The following is a 12395-nucleotide window of genomic DNA, read 5'->3' as shown; positions in this document are numbered from 1 at the left end:
CGACGTGCCCGAAAGGCGGAACCGACGCGCGGCCGAAGGGGACGGAGCAAACGCGGCCCGCTCTCCGGAGGCGCCGCAACTGACCGGCGACAAACCGCCCAGCCTCTCGGTTGGCGTCTCGCAGGCCTCTTGAGCTTTTGCGGACAAAGGGCCGGAAATGTTAAAAGCTCCGTTTGGAGCCGATGGGCCTCGCCGGTCCCCGGCCTCTTCTCCGCGCGCCGCCGACGCGGTTGGGACTCGGGCGAGGACACGTGCCGTCTCGCTCCCCCAAGATGCCTGAAAGCTTCTAATTGCGTCGGTGAGTCACAGCCGCGCAAACGGCGGCCAGCGAGAGCGGCGCCGCACGCGGAATCCGACGGGAGCGAGCTCAGACGGAGCGCGTTTGGAGTGGGGGCGAGCCAACCGGGCCGACGGCGAGGGCTATTTGTGTGGACGGCGCGCGCAAGGTTGACCCGCCGCCGCCGACTTTACTCGCCGTTTGTCGCCCGCCGACGGCGGGTATCGGCGTCCTATCGCGTACGTTTTCTCCCGCAATCGACAACGCTATTCCTTTAGCGGTGCTTCGATATCGCCGCCCTTAGCGCCGTGGCGGCCTCGCCGTCGTTCCAAACCGGAAGAAGAGAGAATCGACATCGGGTCGACGAATGAGGGAAAAGTGCTAGAAAAGGAAGCGGGCGGTGAAAAGGTCGGGCTCCCAAATGTGCTTTCGGGGAGAAGAAACGCGCTGCATCTGAGGCGTCCGTATCGCTGAGCGTATTACCGGAATCGAGCGTCCCTCACCTTCGCCGTACGCCGCTTTCAGACATTTCGGACGCCCGTATAAATCAGTGACCGGCCGGCTCCTCGAATACGATATTTGATCGGAAGCCGGAAGGCGCCGGAAGGCGCCGGAAGGCGCCGTACGCGGCCGCAGGCGGGAACGGGCTCAACACTCACGTAGACGTCGCGCAGCTTCCTGCGTCCTGGCTCCGGTCCGCCCGGCGGCTCGAGGGGTCCTCGCTCGGCGCCGTCCGCCGACAGCGTTTTCCTGAGGGCCGGCCGGCGGCCGGCCCCGCCCCCCGGCTCCGCCTCCCCCTCCTCCTCCTCGGGGTCGGGTGACCGCAGCGAACCTGGGGGCGACGAAACCGAAGACGCCCGCCCGGTCACCCGACACGCTCGCAAACAAACGGATCTTACTTAGGGTTAGGGTTACTTGGAACAAACAGCTCGGCGGAATTTCGGGAAGGAAGCCTCCGGACAAACCGTGACCTTCCCTCGCCAAATAAAATGACGTCATTTGATGGAACGCGGCGCCGGCCGCTCCGTTCGGTGTGACTCGCTGCGCTGCGGACGCACATATACAGTACGTGGAGCCAAGTCAAAGTAACGGGAGTCCATTCTCGCAACGCGCCTGGAAGGGTCCGTCACTAAAGCGGCCTTCAAGCCAAGGTTTTGGATTCACGTAGGTCTTTAGTCCGTGACATAAACAGTCCTCCGACTGGATCGGGCGCGAGAAGACCGTCGTGTTAGACGTCTACGAATCAGTACCGTTTTGGGAACGACATCCTCATCGCCGGGGCTAAGAAATCCGCACTTTGGCTTTGTCTCCATCTTTCGCTCCCGACGTTCATTCTGCCCTGACGCACATTTGTCTCCCTCTAGCGGATAGTTATGAAAAAACGGCAGCTTTTTTACCCTGCACTTATTTGTTTAAAGTATGAAAACGTCCTGCTTTGTGCTTTTTGGCCGTCATCGACTTGTCCGCAATAAATCAGCGAGCCTCATTTGAGCCCTAATGTCAAAGTGTCTAAATGTTAAACGCGCTTGCTGCTCCGTCAATTACACCATGAGGAGATTTGTCTCCCTCAGCTGGACAGATGAGTAAAAAAAAACAAAAATAAAACCGCCACTAGAACCTTTTAATCCTCCAAATGAATGAAGGCATTTTTGGAGAGCTGTTAATCATAAATTTGTGGCTTTTAACTACTATTTCTCTGTTTTATACCAAACCCAAGTCGATCTTTAAAAAAAAAACAAAAAACCCTAACCCTAACCTCATCAAATTTGAGGGGGGAGCGGAGCAAAGAGAGTCCAATTTTGCGAAGCCTAACCCGAGCCAAATGCCGGAAGCGCCCTCGAAGAACGCAGCCGAGGCGGCGGCCCGACGTTTTGGCCGAGACGCGCGACAGGAAACTCATTAACGTTCCTGTGACGGGTGGCGCTGACGCCATCCGCGCAGGAAGTCTCTTGATAAACAAATAAGGAACATTCTTCTCTTGCGCGCGCATCCGCTTTGATCCCCACTGACCTTCGGCGCGGAAGGAAATGAGGCCGCCAGACTTCGGCTTGCCTTTCCGCGCTCCGGGGACCCCCCGGGCAGCAGATTTGGGATTTGGACCGGCGCGCCGAGTTCAGGCCGGCCCGGTCCTCGCGTTTGGGGCTATTCCCGATTCAAACGAGGCGTCGGTAAGCGAGCTCCGCGGGAGCCCGACGGGCATCCCGACGGTCTGGAGCGGGCGCGCCGCAAAGTCCAACGCTAGCCATCGGGGTCCCCGTTGGTCGTTGGCGACTTTCCGACGGCAAATTTGAGCCGATTCCTCGGTTCCCCTTCCGATTTCGAAGATTTGTTGGACATTAATCGCCACAGAAAGTCTTTACGTTTGCCTTCCGCAACCGCGGCTGCAAAAACCGGCCCGATTGGAACCCACCCGTCGACTTCCAGCGAAGTCCTCCGGGACCGGCGGCCAGGCGGCGCCGCTTCCTGACGCAGCCGGCGGCGGCGCGGGGCGCGGACGAGAGGAAGGCGGCGTCCCGCTCGGGCGTCTCCTTGGCCGAGGCCGGGGAAAGGAAGGCGGCGTCCCGCTCGGGCGTCCTGCCGGGCGGTCGGCAAGTTAAGACCGGACGCTTCGCATCGCCCGCGCCGTGGGATTCTCCGGCCCTTTTCCGTCGCGCGCCGCTTGGAAAGTATCGTTCGTGCCCCGAGTCCACCCTGGCCGCCGCAAAGCATTTTGGGCCCGGGGAACTTCCCCGTTTACGTTTGGATCACCTGCGACGCCGCAAGATGGATGGCGTAATCCTCGTCTTTAGTTCTCCTTTAACGATGCGGTTTTTGACACTTTGTCCAATGGGTGGCACCTATCCGTGCGCTCCGCCTTCGAAGAAGAGAACGATCCCACCCCCGATGGTATTATCTTTGACGGCCGTAACACGATGGCCGCGCCGTCGCGCCGGTGAATAAAACAATAGTTGTGGCTCGCGCGCCGGAAAACCGCCGCTGCGTCTGAGGCCCGACAAAACGGCGTTTTGAGAGGGAGTCGCGGCGACGCGACTTCGCGACAGGTGGCTTCAGGTTTGCCTTCCGCGACCACGGCTGCAAAAATTTGAACCCGCCCGTCGACTTAGCGTTTAGTTTGCCCTCCTTTCCAAAAGGCACCGGAAGCCCCTCTGTCCCTCCGTGAGAACAAACGACGAGATGCGTCCGATGCCGGCGGAAGCGTGTTTCTAACCTCGCGCGGCGCGGGAATAATCCACGGAACGTTTGGATCTCAAAGCCCTGGCTGGCGCCCGTTCGGTCGGTACCTGGCGGCGGAGACCACGTAGCTGCGACTTCGCCACGAGCGGCGCTGACAGGAACCCTTTTTGTTCCGGCGCAGGACAAAGTCCAGTAGTCTCAACATGCCTCGTCGCGTACGCGCGGGGCGACTGCCGACAGCCGCCCGGGAGATCCGTCGCGACCGGACGGGAAACGGATCCTTCCGGGGGAGGGAAACGGGAGCGCGGTCCCGGAGCCTTATCTGGCGCGCCCCATCGGCTCTTTGTGCCGCCGCAAAGGCCGGTTGCGCCGCGCCACCGCGGCTCGGGGTTTGGCCTTTCATCGCCGCCCACGCAGATTAAAAGCCGGGCCGCTTGGGGTCGCTTCAAACCCGCATTCAAAAGGGCGAAAAATGAAAATGCGTCGGCGCGCATTTTAAAGTCGTACCTGCGGTTGGAGGCGCCGGACGAGGAGGACGGGGACGAGCTGCGGCTGGAGTCCGAGGGCGCGGGCGGCGGGAGCGAGGAGGGCGTGCACAGCCACGTCTCCAGGTTGGACAGCTTGGAGCAGCTCAGCATCTCCAGGACGCTGCGGCGGGCGGGCGGGCGGGACACACCACTTCAACTTCTACTCGCACGCTCGGGTGACGGCGGGCGCCAAAGTACGAAAAAGGACCGCTCGCGCTAATCGACGAGCCAAGTTTGGGGATATCGCCGTGGTGAAACAAAGCGGTCGGTCCTTCCCAGATATTGGCCGGCCGGCCGGCCGGCGCGTAACTGTGCCTCCGCGGCACCGGGTGGCGCCGTAGCGCTTCCGTCGTCAAAGCCTGCGCAAGCGTTAGAAACCTTTGGGGCTGCCGTCAACAACGTTTTTCTTCCCTGCCACATTCCCCATTTGTGTCCTATCCCCTTTTCTTCGGGTTGCGGGCTCGAAGATATTTGCGCACCCGCGTTAATGTTCCAGATGGATCGACGTCGATCGTTATTTATGGCCAATATGTTTTCAGCATCAAAGGGTTCCGTCGCTCACAAACGTTTCTGGTTGAAATAAAGACGCGGGACTTTTTCCAGATGCGCTTGAAGGTATTTTTCGGTTACCCGGAGTTAACATTTGTTGTACTTTTCGTCGAGATAGTACTAGTAGTAGTCACCGCAGCGAGTGGGGGGCTTTGCAAAAAAGTCGTTGGGAAACACGAGGCGCGTACCTCTCCTCGCCGAGCGCCCGGAAGCGGCCGTCCTTCTCCCCCGCCGCTCGGAAGGCGCGGGAGTCCGGCGAGGACGCCGGCGCGCAGGAATTCTCAGAACCCGTCGCCATCTTCAGCCATATCTGAGAAGACGGGCACACTGCGGTTAGCGGCAAGCGGGTGGGAGGGAGGAGCAAGGTGACAACCTCTTTTCATTCTGTGAAGCCCTTTGAGACTTCGGTGATTTGGGGCTATATAAATAAAATTTGATTGATTGATTGATTGACAAGTGGCCGCCATCTTCGCAGAAGCAAACGAAAACAGTCAAATGCACTATTGGACTTGATAAAAACGTTAGGTACGCGCCGAGGTTCGGAAGCCGGCGCGAAACGATCCGCTACTGTCCACGCTACTGTCCACGTGCATCTTTCGGCTAACTTTTTCACGCCATCGGAAGAGTGACGACAGGTGACGTCGGCACGCCGGGCGGAAGCAAACGAAGGAATGACGAAGTCGGCGAGCGGCAAATCGACGGCCCGGCGTGTGACGTCACGACGCCGACGACAAGCAAAAGTTCCCCGACCGCCATGTCGACCGGCGGCGGCCCCGCTTGCTCGGGCTTTTCGGGAAGGGGAAGTTTGTCCAAGTTGACTTTTACCGTGTGGCGGCGTCCTCTCCTCGGCGCTTTCCCCGCTTCTCCGACGTGTGCTCCGGCCGGGCTGTGGCCTGCCTGCAAACGTGTCTTTCGTCCCGGCCGGGCCGAGTAGAACATGGGCGAAACTTCCGAGCCGGCTCACGTTTCATTGCGGTGTCTCCGCCGGCCGCGCAACGCCCCCAGGCGGCTCGAGCTCGGGCTCGGGCTCCGGCTCCGGCTCGGGCCCGGGCGCCGGCCGACAACATCTGGGGGCACGCCCGCGCGCCCGCCCGCGGCCGCGATCCCGCCCGCTCGCGATCCCGCCCGCCCGCCCGCCCGCTCTCGGCCGGCCGCGATCCCACACGCCCGCGAGGCGCACTCGTCTGGCCGGCAGCCGAACGCGCACAACGTCGGCGTTCTCCGCGGCTGCGAGCGACCGAGGCGAAAAGTGGAAATTTAGCGAGAGGGCAAAAAAAAAAGCGGAAAAGAAAGAAAACGGAACGTTCCCAGAGGGGAGCTCAATCAGAAAAGTAGCTGAGGAGGGAGGACGCATGGGGAGTGTCTCGTTACTGGGCTGCTTTGAAGATGGAATGAAGAGCGCCCCCCCCCCCCGCCCCGCCCCGCCCCGCCCCGCCAAACAGCACACCCACACTTGGGCCCGCTACTCGGGAAGCACTGGGCTAAAGGGGGCTCCGCAAACGGCAGCTACCAAAGCCGCTTCGGGTGCACAAACGGTTCAATTGAGAGGATTTCGCCAACCTTGAACTGTTTACGAAATGTTCGTGTTTTATGAGCAACAGTGATTTGGGACACTATTTAAAAGGATAATACATTTGAAGTTGTTTTAAAGTTCAAGGGATAGATAGCGTGTACGATTTTGTGAAAGGAATCATGTTAGGTATCATCGGCACGTGAGGCCGGACATATCAAGCAAGGCGCTTATCCTCGCGCCGGTCGCCTGCTTTGCCCGTGCCCGTCCCGGCTGTCTGCGTGCGGGAGGCCACAACTGCTGGCGGGCCCATTGCGGGGCACGCAGGCGCCAACGAGCGTTCGCGCGGCCGAGAGGACAATTCAGAGTGTCCCACGTACCCGGCGTGCATCTTTTTGGAATGCCCGGGGAGAACCCGCACGGGCACTGGGAGAGCATGCAAACTCCACGCGGGAAGGCCGGAGCCAGCGGCAATTGAACTCGGGACTTTGTACTGGGAGGCGGAGGCGCTAACCACCGTTGCGCCCCCCCCCCCCCCCCTCCCCCTCCCGCGATTACATATGCACACGTCACCGTTAGCTTGACTAGCATGTCCAACTTTTCTGCCTTTGGCAAAATTTAGAGGTGTCGTTTATAGAACCGCCGCTGGATGGCGCCAGTTTCCGCTAAATCAATCGGAGCCACGATCCAAACAGTACGTTTGGATATAATACGCGTTTTAAAATATATTTCACACGCAAGTCAAGCAATCAAAGAAATGAGCATGCATTATTTCCTTACCTTAAATGAATGCCCGTAGAGCAAATAGGCCGGGTGCATGGCAACCATGTCAACTTCTTTTTCAAATGACAGACATTCAAAACATTCAAATACATATACATTTAACAGTTGGACGTTTATGGTATCAGATATTTATTAGGTTCTATTGCGAAATATATGAAGTGATCGGTATGTGCTGTGTTACGTGATTTGTGGATATTACGATTTCATTAAAGGCGAATTTCAATAATGTACCTATTTCATGATCGAAAAAAGACAATGTGTATATTGGTTTCGTTGCGGCGCTGGGAGCAGCCAGCCGCGCGTGCACGCGGTCCAGATGTTGTGTTAGGCTGCCCCGGGGAGGACCCGCCGAGGGCCGCTATTTGAGCGGGCGGAGTCGAGGGCGTGTAGCCCTCGTCTCAGCCCGATCCGCGAAGCTCCTCGCCCTCCCCCCAAACGCCCCTTCCTGCGCAAGCGTAGCCTGTTGAGGATTTAGAGACGGGGGGGGGGGGGGGGGGAGGCCAGATGTTCCCGGTTGGACGGACAACACGGAAAGCGAATCGGGCCCTGCTCTGCTCGCCGCTTTAACCCCTTCGGCAACGCAACGCAACGCAACGCAACGCGACGCAACGCGCGGCCAATGCGTTTTAAAGGGGGCCAGTACTTTCCGCAGCGGACTCCCGAGGTCATTTCTCATCACTTCTCATCACTTCTCATCACTTCTCATCACTTCTCATCATTTCTCACGGAATAGGACTTTTCCCATCTTTCTAAGCGGACGTAAAAGGGCTGGCTTGCTCTTAATCGTCCTCGTCGGTGGCATTCGTTTGCAAATCTGGCGCCCTCGCCAACACGCGTCCCTTTTTGCAAATCGATCCCCGAGGGAAGCGTATTCATTGCGACGCTTCCGCCCGCGGGCCAATGATTTCCACGCGTTGTACTTTGGTTTTGTCTTCTGCTGGTCCGCAAAAGCGATGGAAAGGCGGGAAAGAGTTAAAAGCTGCCGCGCTCTGTCGGGGAGGAGCCGCAGCCGGAAGGGGGGGGGTGGGGGGGGGCTTCGCTTCTCTTTTCTATTGCAACTCTTCTTTTCCATCGCCACTCTTCTGTTCTATCGCCACTCTTCCTTTCTATCGCCACTCTTCCTTTCTATCGCCAATCTTCTTTTCCATTGCCACTCTTGGGCACTCTTTGGGCAGAGAGCGGAAAGGAAGCAAGACGGCAGCCGGATGAGGCGAGTTGAGCCGGCCGGCCGCAACACTCCCCCTTGCGAAGCGCCTCCGCGCGTCCCCTTTGACGGAGCGAATAAGAACCCCGCCGCCTAGTGGAAGAGCAGCGAATTGCCGCGCCAGCGTGAGCGACGAACAAAAAGGAAAAGGAGCAGGGCTGTCAAAATCCAACATCGAACTCACGCTATCAAGATGAAAGTCAACTGGAGGTCCGGCGTCTCGGTCCTAATCGGTCGACACCTCGTCGAAAAACAAAGAAAAGCCATTCGAGCGCAAGAAGTCCCCGTTGTGCTCACCGTATACCCCAATATCGCGTTTCCCTTAAGGTGCGTGAAACGAATGGGGATTTTCCATGATCTGTTTTGCTTTCGTTCATACATTTGGCAGAGAACGCAACACGCGCAAAGAATGAACGAGACTCGAAAATCAGGCGGGAGAAAAATGCCCTCATCAACTTCGGTTTTTTGTACGACCTTTTTTTCCCCAGTTGAAGCGCAAAGACAATAAAACAAAAACGGAATCCCTCCCTCCCTGCCGCAGTCGGCGCCGCAAACCTTCTTCGGTCTCGCGAGGTTTTTTCCGACGTGCTTTTTCCAACATGTGAACCGGCGCACACTTTCTTGCGGGAGCTTTGATATGAACGTTATTAGGCGTATCCAAAAGAAATGTTGGACGCAAAAGCGGAAGGGCGTTTGGGTGTGCTGCCCTCAAGCACGTGAGGTTTATTGGGGGGGGCGTATCGCAACGTCATTGAAACGGTACGGTGAGAGCGAGACATCTCGCTGGAAACGACAAATGATTTTACGCGCCATTTGATACGGCAGGTGTCAAAGTCCAGCGCGCGTTTCCGATGGCGCCCTCTCAAACGGGCGCCATCCCGAAGGTTGGCGCGGTTTCGCGGCTCGTCGTTTCAAGAGAAAAGCGCAAAAACGTGCGGGATGCCGGCCCTCCGGCGCCGGAGCGGACCGGACTTGGCGCCCGGGTTTTCCACGGACGTTCATCGCAACCGGTGGCGAATCAAAAGTTGATTGGATCAGGCAGGCGCGGATGGCGTCCTCCGCCTTTGTTTTGTCGGCGACGACGCGACGGCTTCGGGAGAGCAAACCAACAAACAGGGAAGAGGATTGAGGGGTCCGGTCCCAAGAGGAGGCGGGTTGGCGGGCCGGCGGGCCGGCGGGCGGCTTAACTTATTAAAAGTCAGCGGCTTTCACCATTGGTCGCCCACGTCCCGGCGGGGATTAAGCGCGGGGCGGGGCGGGGCGGCGCGGCGCGGCGCGGCGCGGCTCATTCCGTCTCCGGCCGGCCGCCCGCCCGGACGTTGTTTGGCCGCGCCCAACCCGCCCCGCCCCCCCTCCCCGGGGCCGCGCTATGAAGGGTCGTCATGGGCTTCATGGAGTTCTACCTGGAAATCGACCCGGTGACGCTGAACCTGATCATCCTGGTGGCCAGCTACGTCATCCTGCTGCTGGTCTTCCTCATCTCCTGCATCCTGTACGACTGCCGCGGGAAGGACCCCACCAAGGAGTACGCCCCCGACAACGCCCCGCCGGCCCCCGGGCAGTCGCCCATCCGCCTGCTGCTCATGCAGAACTCGCCCGGCTCGGCCCGCTACGAGCCCGAGCGCGCCGGCCCGCCGCCGGCCGCCGAGCCGGCCCGCGACAAGAGGAGCACGCTGGTGTGAGGGCGTCGCCAAGGGTAAGCCGGCAAAGCGGCGATTCTGACGCGCGCTTCATTTACCCATACGAACGCGGGGAAATAGGGAGAATTTCCAAAGGCGAAAGGTACCGTGTTGTTCTAACCATGGTCGCCAAAGCGCGCTAACGTAGAAAAGGGCGCGATTGGGCGGTAAAATGAAGGCCGAGTCCCATATTTGGGGAATGAAGGGCAGTTTATCGCTTGTTTCGTTCCGTCTCCCTGGACTTGGGGGAAGGGGGGGGGGGCGACACACACGCCCGCCGGCGCCTCCTCCTTTCGGTCGCCAAGCGCAGAGCGGAGAAGCCAAAGTCCTTCCCCGTCCTCCGGGCAAAACGGCTATTTAGCGGCTAACTATTATATAGCATCATACGGCTAACTATTTTCGGGCGGGGGATTCCGCCTCCGTCCGAAGGCCGATTTCAGAAGGGGCGGCGGCGGCGGCGGCGGCGGCCCACCGGAGAGCGGGCGGAGCACGGAGCGGGAGCCGCGCGCGGAGGCGTCTCATGGGATCAAGGCGACATCCGAATGGGAATGGGATCATCTTCCGCGCGTTGGAGCCCAGGCGTTTGGGAACACTCGATTGGTTTGTCGGCGAGCTCGGGTTTTGGAGCGGGGAAGGACGGCGCCGCCTCCTTCGGAACTTTCTTGGGTTTCCCTTTGCTGTACGTCGGCGTAGGCGAAGGTTTTGCGTTGAGAAGTACTCATTTGCATGCGGTTTTGGATTGAAATGAAGTCCTGGCAGTGTCATGTGTGTGCGTGTTTCTACAAGTGCAGCTTGGGGGCAACGACATGTCAGCGAGCGCTTCTTTCTTATCCTTCTTTTCTTCCCGCAGGCGTTTCCGCCATCCGTCGGCGGCGCCGCCGGACCGAGGAAGACTTCGGGAGCGCCCGGCGTCCGTCGGCCCGGCGTCCAGCGGCCCGCCGTCCGTCGGCCCGGCGAGACGAGCGGGAAGCGACCGCATTGGGACGGGTTTCGCTCGTTCGCGTTTGTTGCCATCTTCCCGTATTGAAGGAGGGGTCCGCCCCCCGTCCGCCGTCGGGTTTGGCCGCGAAGCCCGACCGCCGTTTGTCAATTCGCCATCGCCGAGGAAAGCTTGACGTTCGGCTAGCGGCTAGCTCTGGCGCGTTCTCTCAAGCGGAACGGCCGGCGGACGCGCGGCACGCCGGCCGAACGCTAACCTAGCGCATCCTGAACCTCGGGCACAAATGGATGTTTTGCCCCTTTTAGTCAGAAAGCTAAGGCCTCCACTTTGCCCAGCGGCGCCAAAATGAACTAGCGGTTAGCCGGAAAGCAAGCGCGCGCAAAAAGCCATCGTCGTCCGGTTTGGTCAACGTTTTTTTTTTTGGTTACAAACGTGCATCCGTCCGTATCTGGAAATGTTTTTTTTCCAAGCCGTCTTCCTAAATCGACTAAGTTGGGGGGAAAAAAAGATGCGAAAAGGCGGATAGGAAGGAGAAAAAGGGACAAACGGACGTTTGGGGGGGAAAAAGGGAAGCGTTTGGCGCAAGGACGACGGCGCCAAATCCTCTTACGTAAAGCGGCCCGGTGCGACCTGTCAATCATCCATCAGGGGAATTGCACAATGATCCGCCTGCGCCCATCCTTCATGTTTGGGGATTATTTTCCGCCTGCGGAGTATTAGCGGCAGCGGGCGCGTATTAAAAAGGGAAGGGCGTTTGCGCTTTTTGCCGCGCTTACGTAAGGCCGCCGACACGCGACGCCCCCGGCGGCCTGTCGCGTGGCTCCGTTTCGCGGAGGTGTGTTTGGAAGCGAGCGCTCGCTCGCTCGCTCGCGTGTATTCGTCATGTAGCAAATGGATTAAAAGAGCCCCGTGATCACACACATCAAATATGTCCGCCGGCGGCCTGTGTTCCAGTTGCTTCTCTTGACTCTGCTGTTGATGAATTCATTTGTCATTTGTCACCCAATTTGTCAATTACGTACAAACGTGTATACCAGCTAGTTCCTCGCGTGTTCGTTTTCGTCCGCCACGGGTCGGAGCAGAAAATGACCTTTCACCTTCCTCATTCGGTTCTTATTCGGTTTGGGGGCAGTTTTAGTTTACAATCTATTACTTATGCAACGTTTCGCCTGTTGCAAAAAGACGCCTCCGAAGCCATGCGCTTTTGAAACGCTTCTGCGAGCATGCCGCCACCTGCTGGACATCAGTTCTACGGCAAACACGCGGCGCGCATCTGCCACGTCATCAACAGCCACGTCATCAACAGGCGACACAAAGGTGAGCCGAAAAGAACGACGGCGACGAAAACGAGTCGTTAGTGAAAAACGACGCCGGAACTCCGGTAGTGAAAAACGACGCCGGAACTCCGGTAGTGAAAACCGACGCAGGAACTCACCGTTGCGTTTGGCGGCTTCGTTCGAGAACGAATTTCTTGAAGTGGCACAGACGCGACTCGCGGGCCCTCGAGTGACTTCCGTAAACATTGCTCCGAGCGAGCTCGCCTTTTATGCGCATGCGTGTCACTTGCGCCCGCGTTCCAAATCGCGCGTCGGCCCGCGCCCGGCCCGAACCCTGAGCGCAACGCTCGTTTCTTTGGCCAGCGGAACTTTTAGCAAATCGACGAGGCGGGCATGGTCAAACTTGAGCGAGCGAGCGAGCGATCCGGCTCGCTCCTTCCGATTGGCTAGTGTTTAGGAGCTCCTGTACGTACGA

The 12395-nt window shown here is 58.9% G+C and overlaps 2 protein-coding genes across 9 annotated transcripts in view; one reads left to right on the top strand and one right to left on the bottom strand.

Annotated features, from left to right (window-relative positions):
- Positions 1-12382, bottom strand: part of ankfn1a (ankyrin repeat and fibronectin type III domain containing 1a) — a 25716-nt gene extending 13334 nt beyond the window's left edge. For 3 of the 8 annotated variants that reach the window (XM_088438506.1, XM_088438508.1, XM_088438509.1), the window contains exons 1-5: positions 5353-5878; positions 4716-4837; positions 3959-4099; positions 2688-2851; positions 937-1109 (exon numbers count right to left, since the gene is read on the bottom strand). In XM_088438506.1, coding sequence (XP_088294632.1) covers positions 937-1109; positions 2688-2851; positions 3959-4099; positions 4716-4837; positions 5353-5466 — 714 coding nt within the window. In that variant the 5' untranslated portion in view covers positions 5467-5878. Of the gene's footprint in view, positions 1-936; positions 1110-1192; positions 2006-2687; positions 2852-3558; positions 3693-3958; positions 4100-4715; positions 4838-5352; positions 5879-12078 lie in introns of those variants that run through there. The other 5 variants (XM_088438513.1, XM_088438514.1, XM_088438510.1 and 2 more) reach the window with 4 other exon arrangements.
- On the top strand, positions 9304-11570 carry smim36 (small integral membrane protein 36). The gene is made up of 2 exons (XM_088438535.1): positions 9304-9720; positions 10554-11570. Exon 1 carries the CDS (start codon positions 9407-9409, stop codon positions 9704-9706), a length of 300 nt encoding a protein of 99 aa, XP_088294661.1. The 5' UTR covers positions 9304-9406; the 3' UTR covers positions 9707-9720; positions 10554-11570.
- Positions 12383-12395: the final 13 nt, after the last annotated feature.

Source organism: Hippichthys cyanospilos, chromosome 17 (genome assembly GCF_059441005.1).
Source record: "Hippichthys cyanospilos isolate Australia breed blue-spotted pipefish chromosome 17, RoL_Hcya_1.0, whole genome shotgun sequence".
In the NCBI taxonomy this organism is placed as follows: domain Eukaryota; kingdom Metazoa; phylum Chordata; class Actinopteri; order Syngnathiformes; family Syngnathidae; genus Hippichthys; species Hippichthys cyanospilos.
This window is presented reverse-complemented; position numbering and strand designations above follow the sequence as displayed.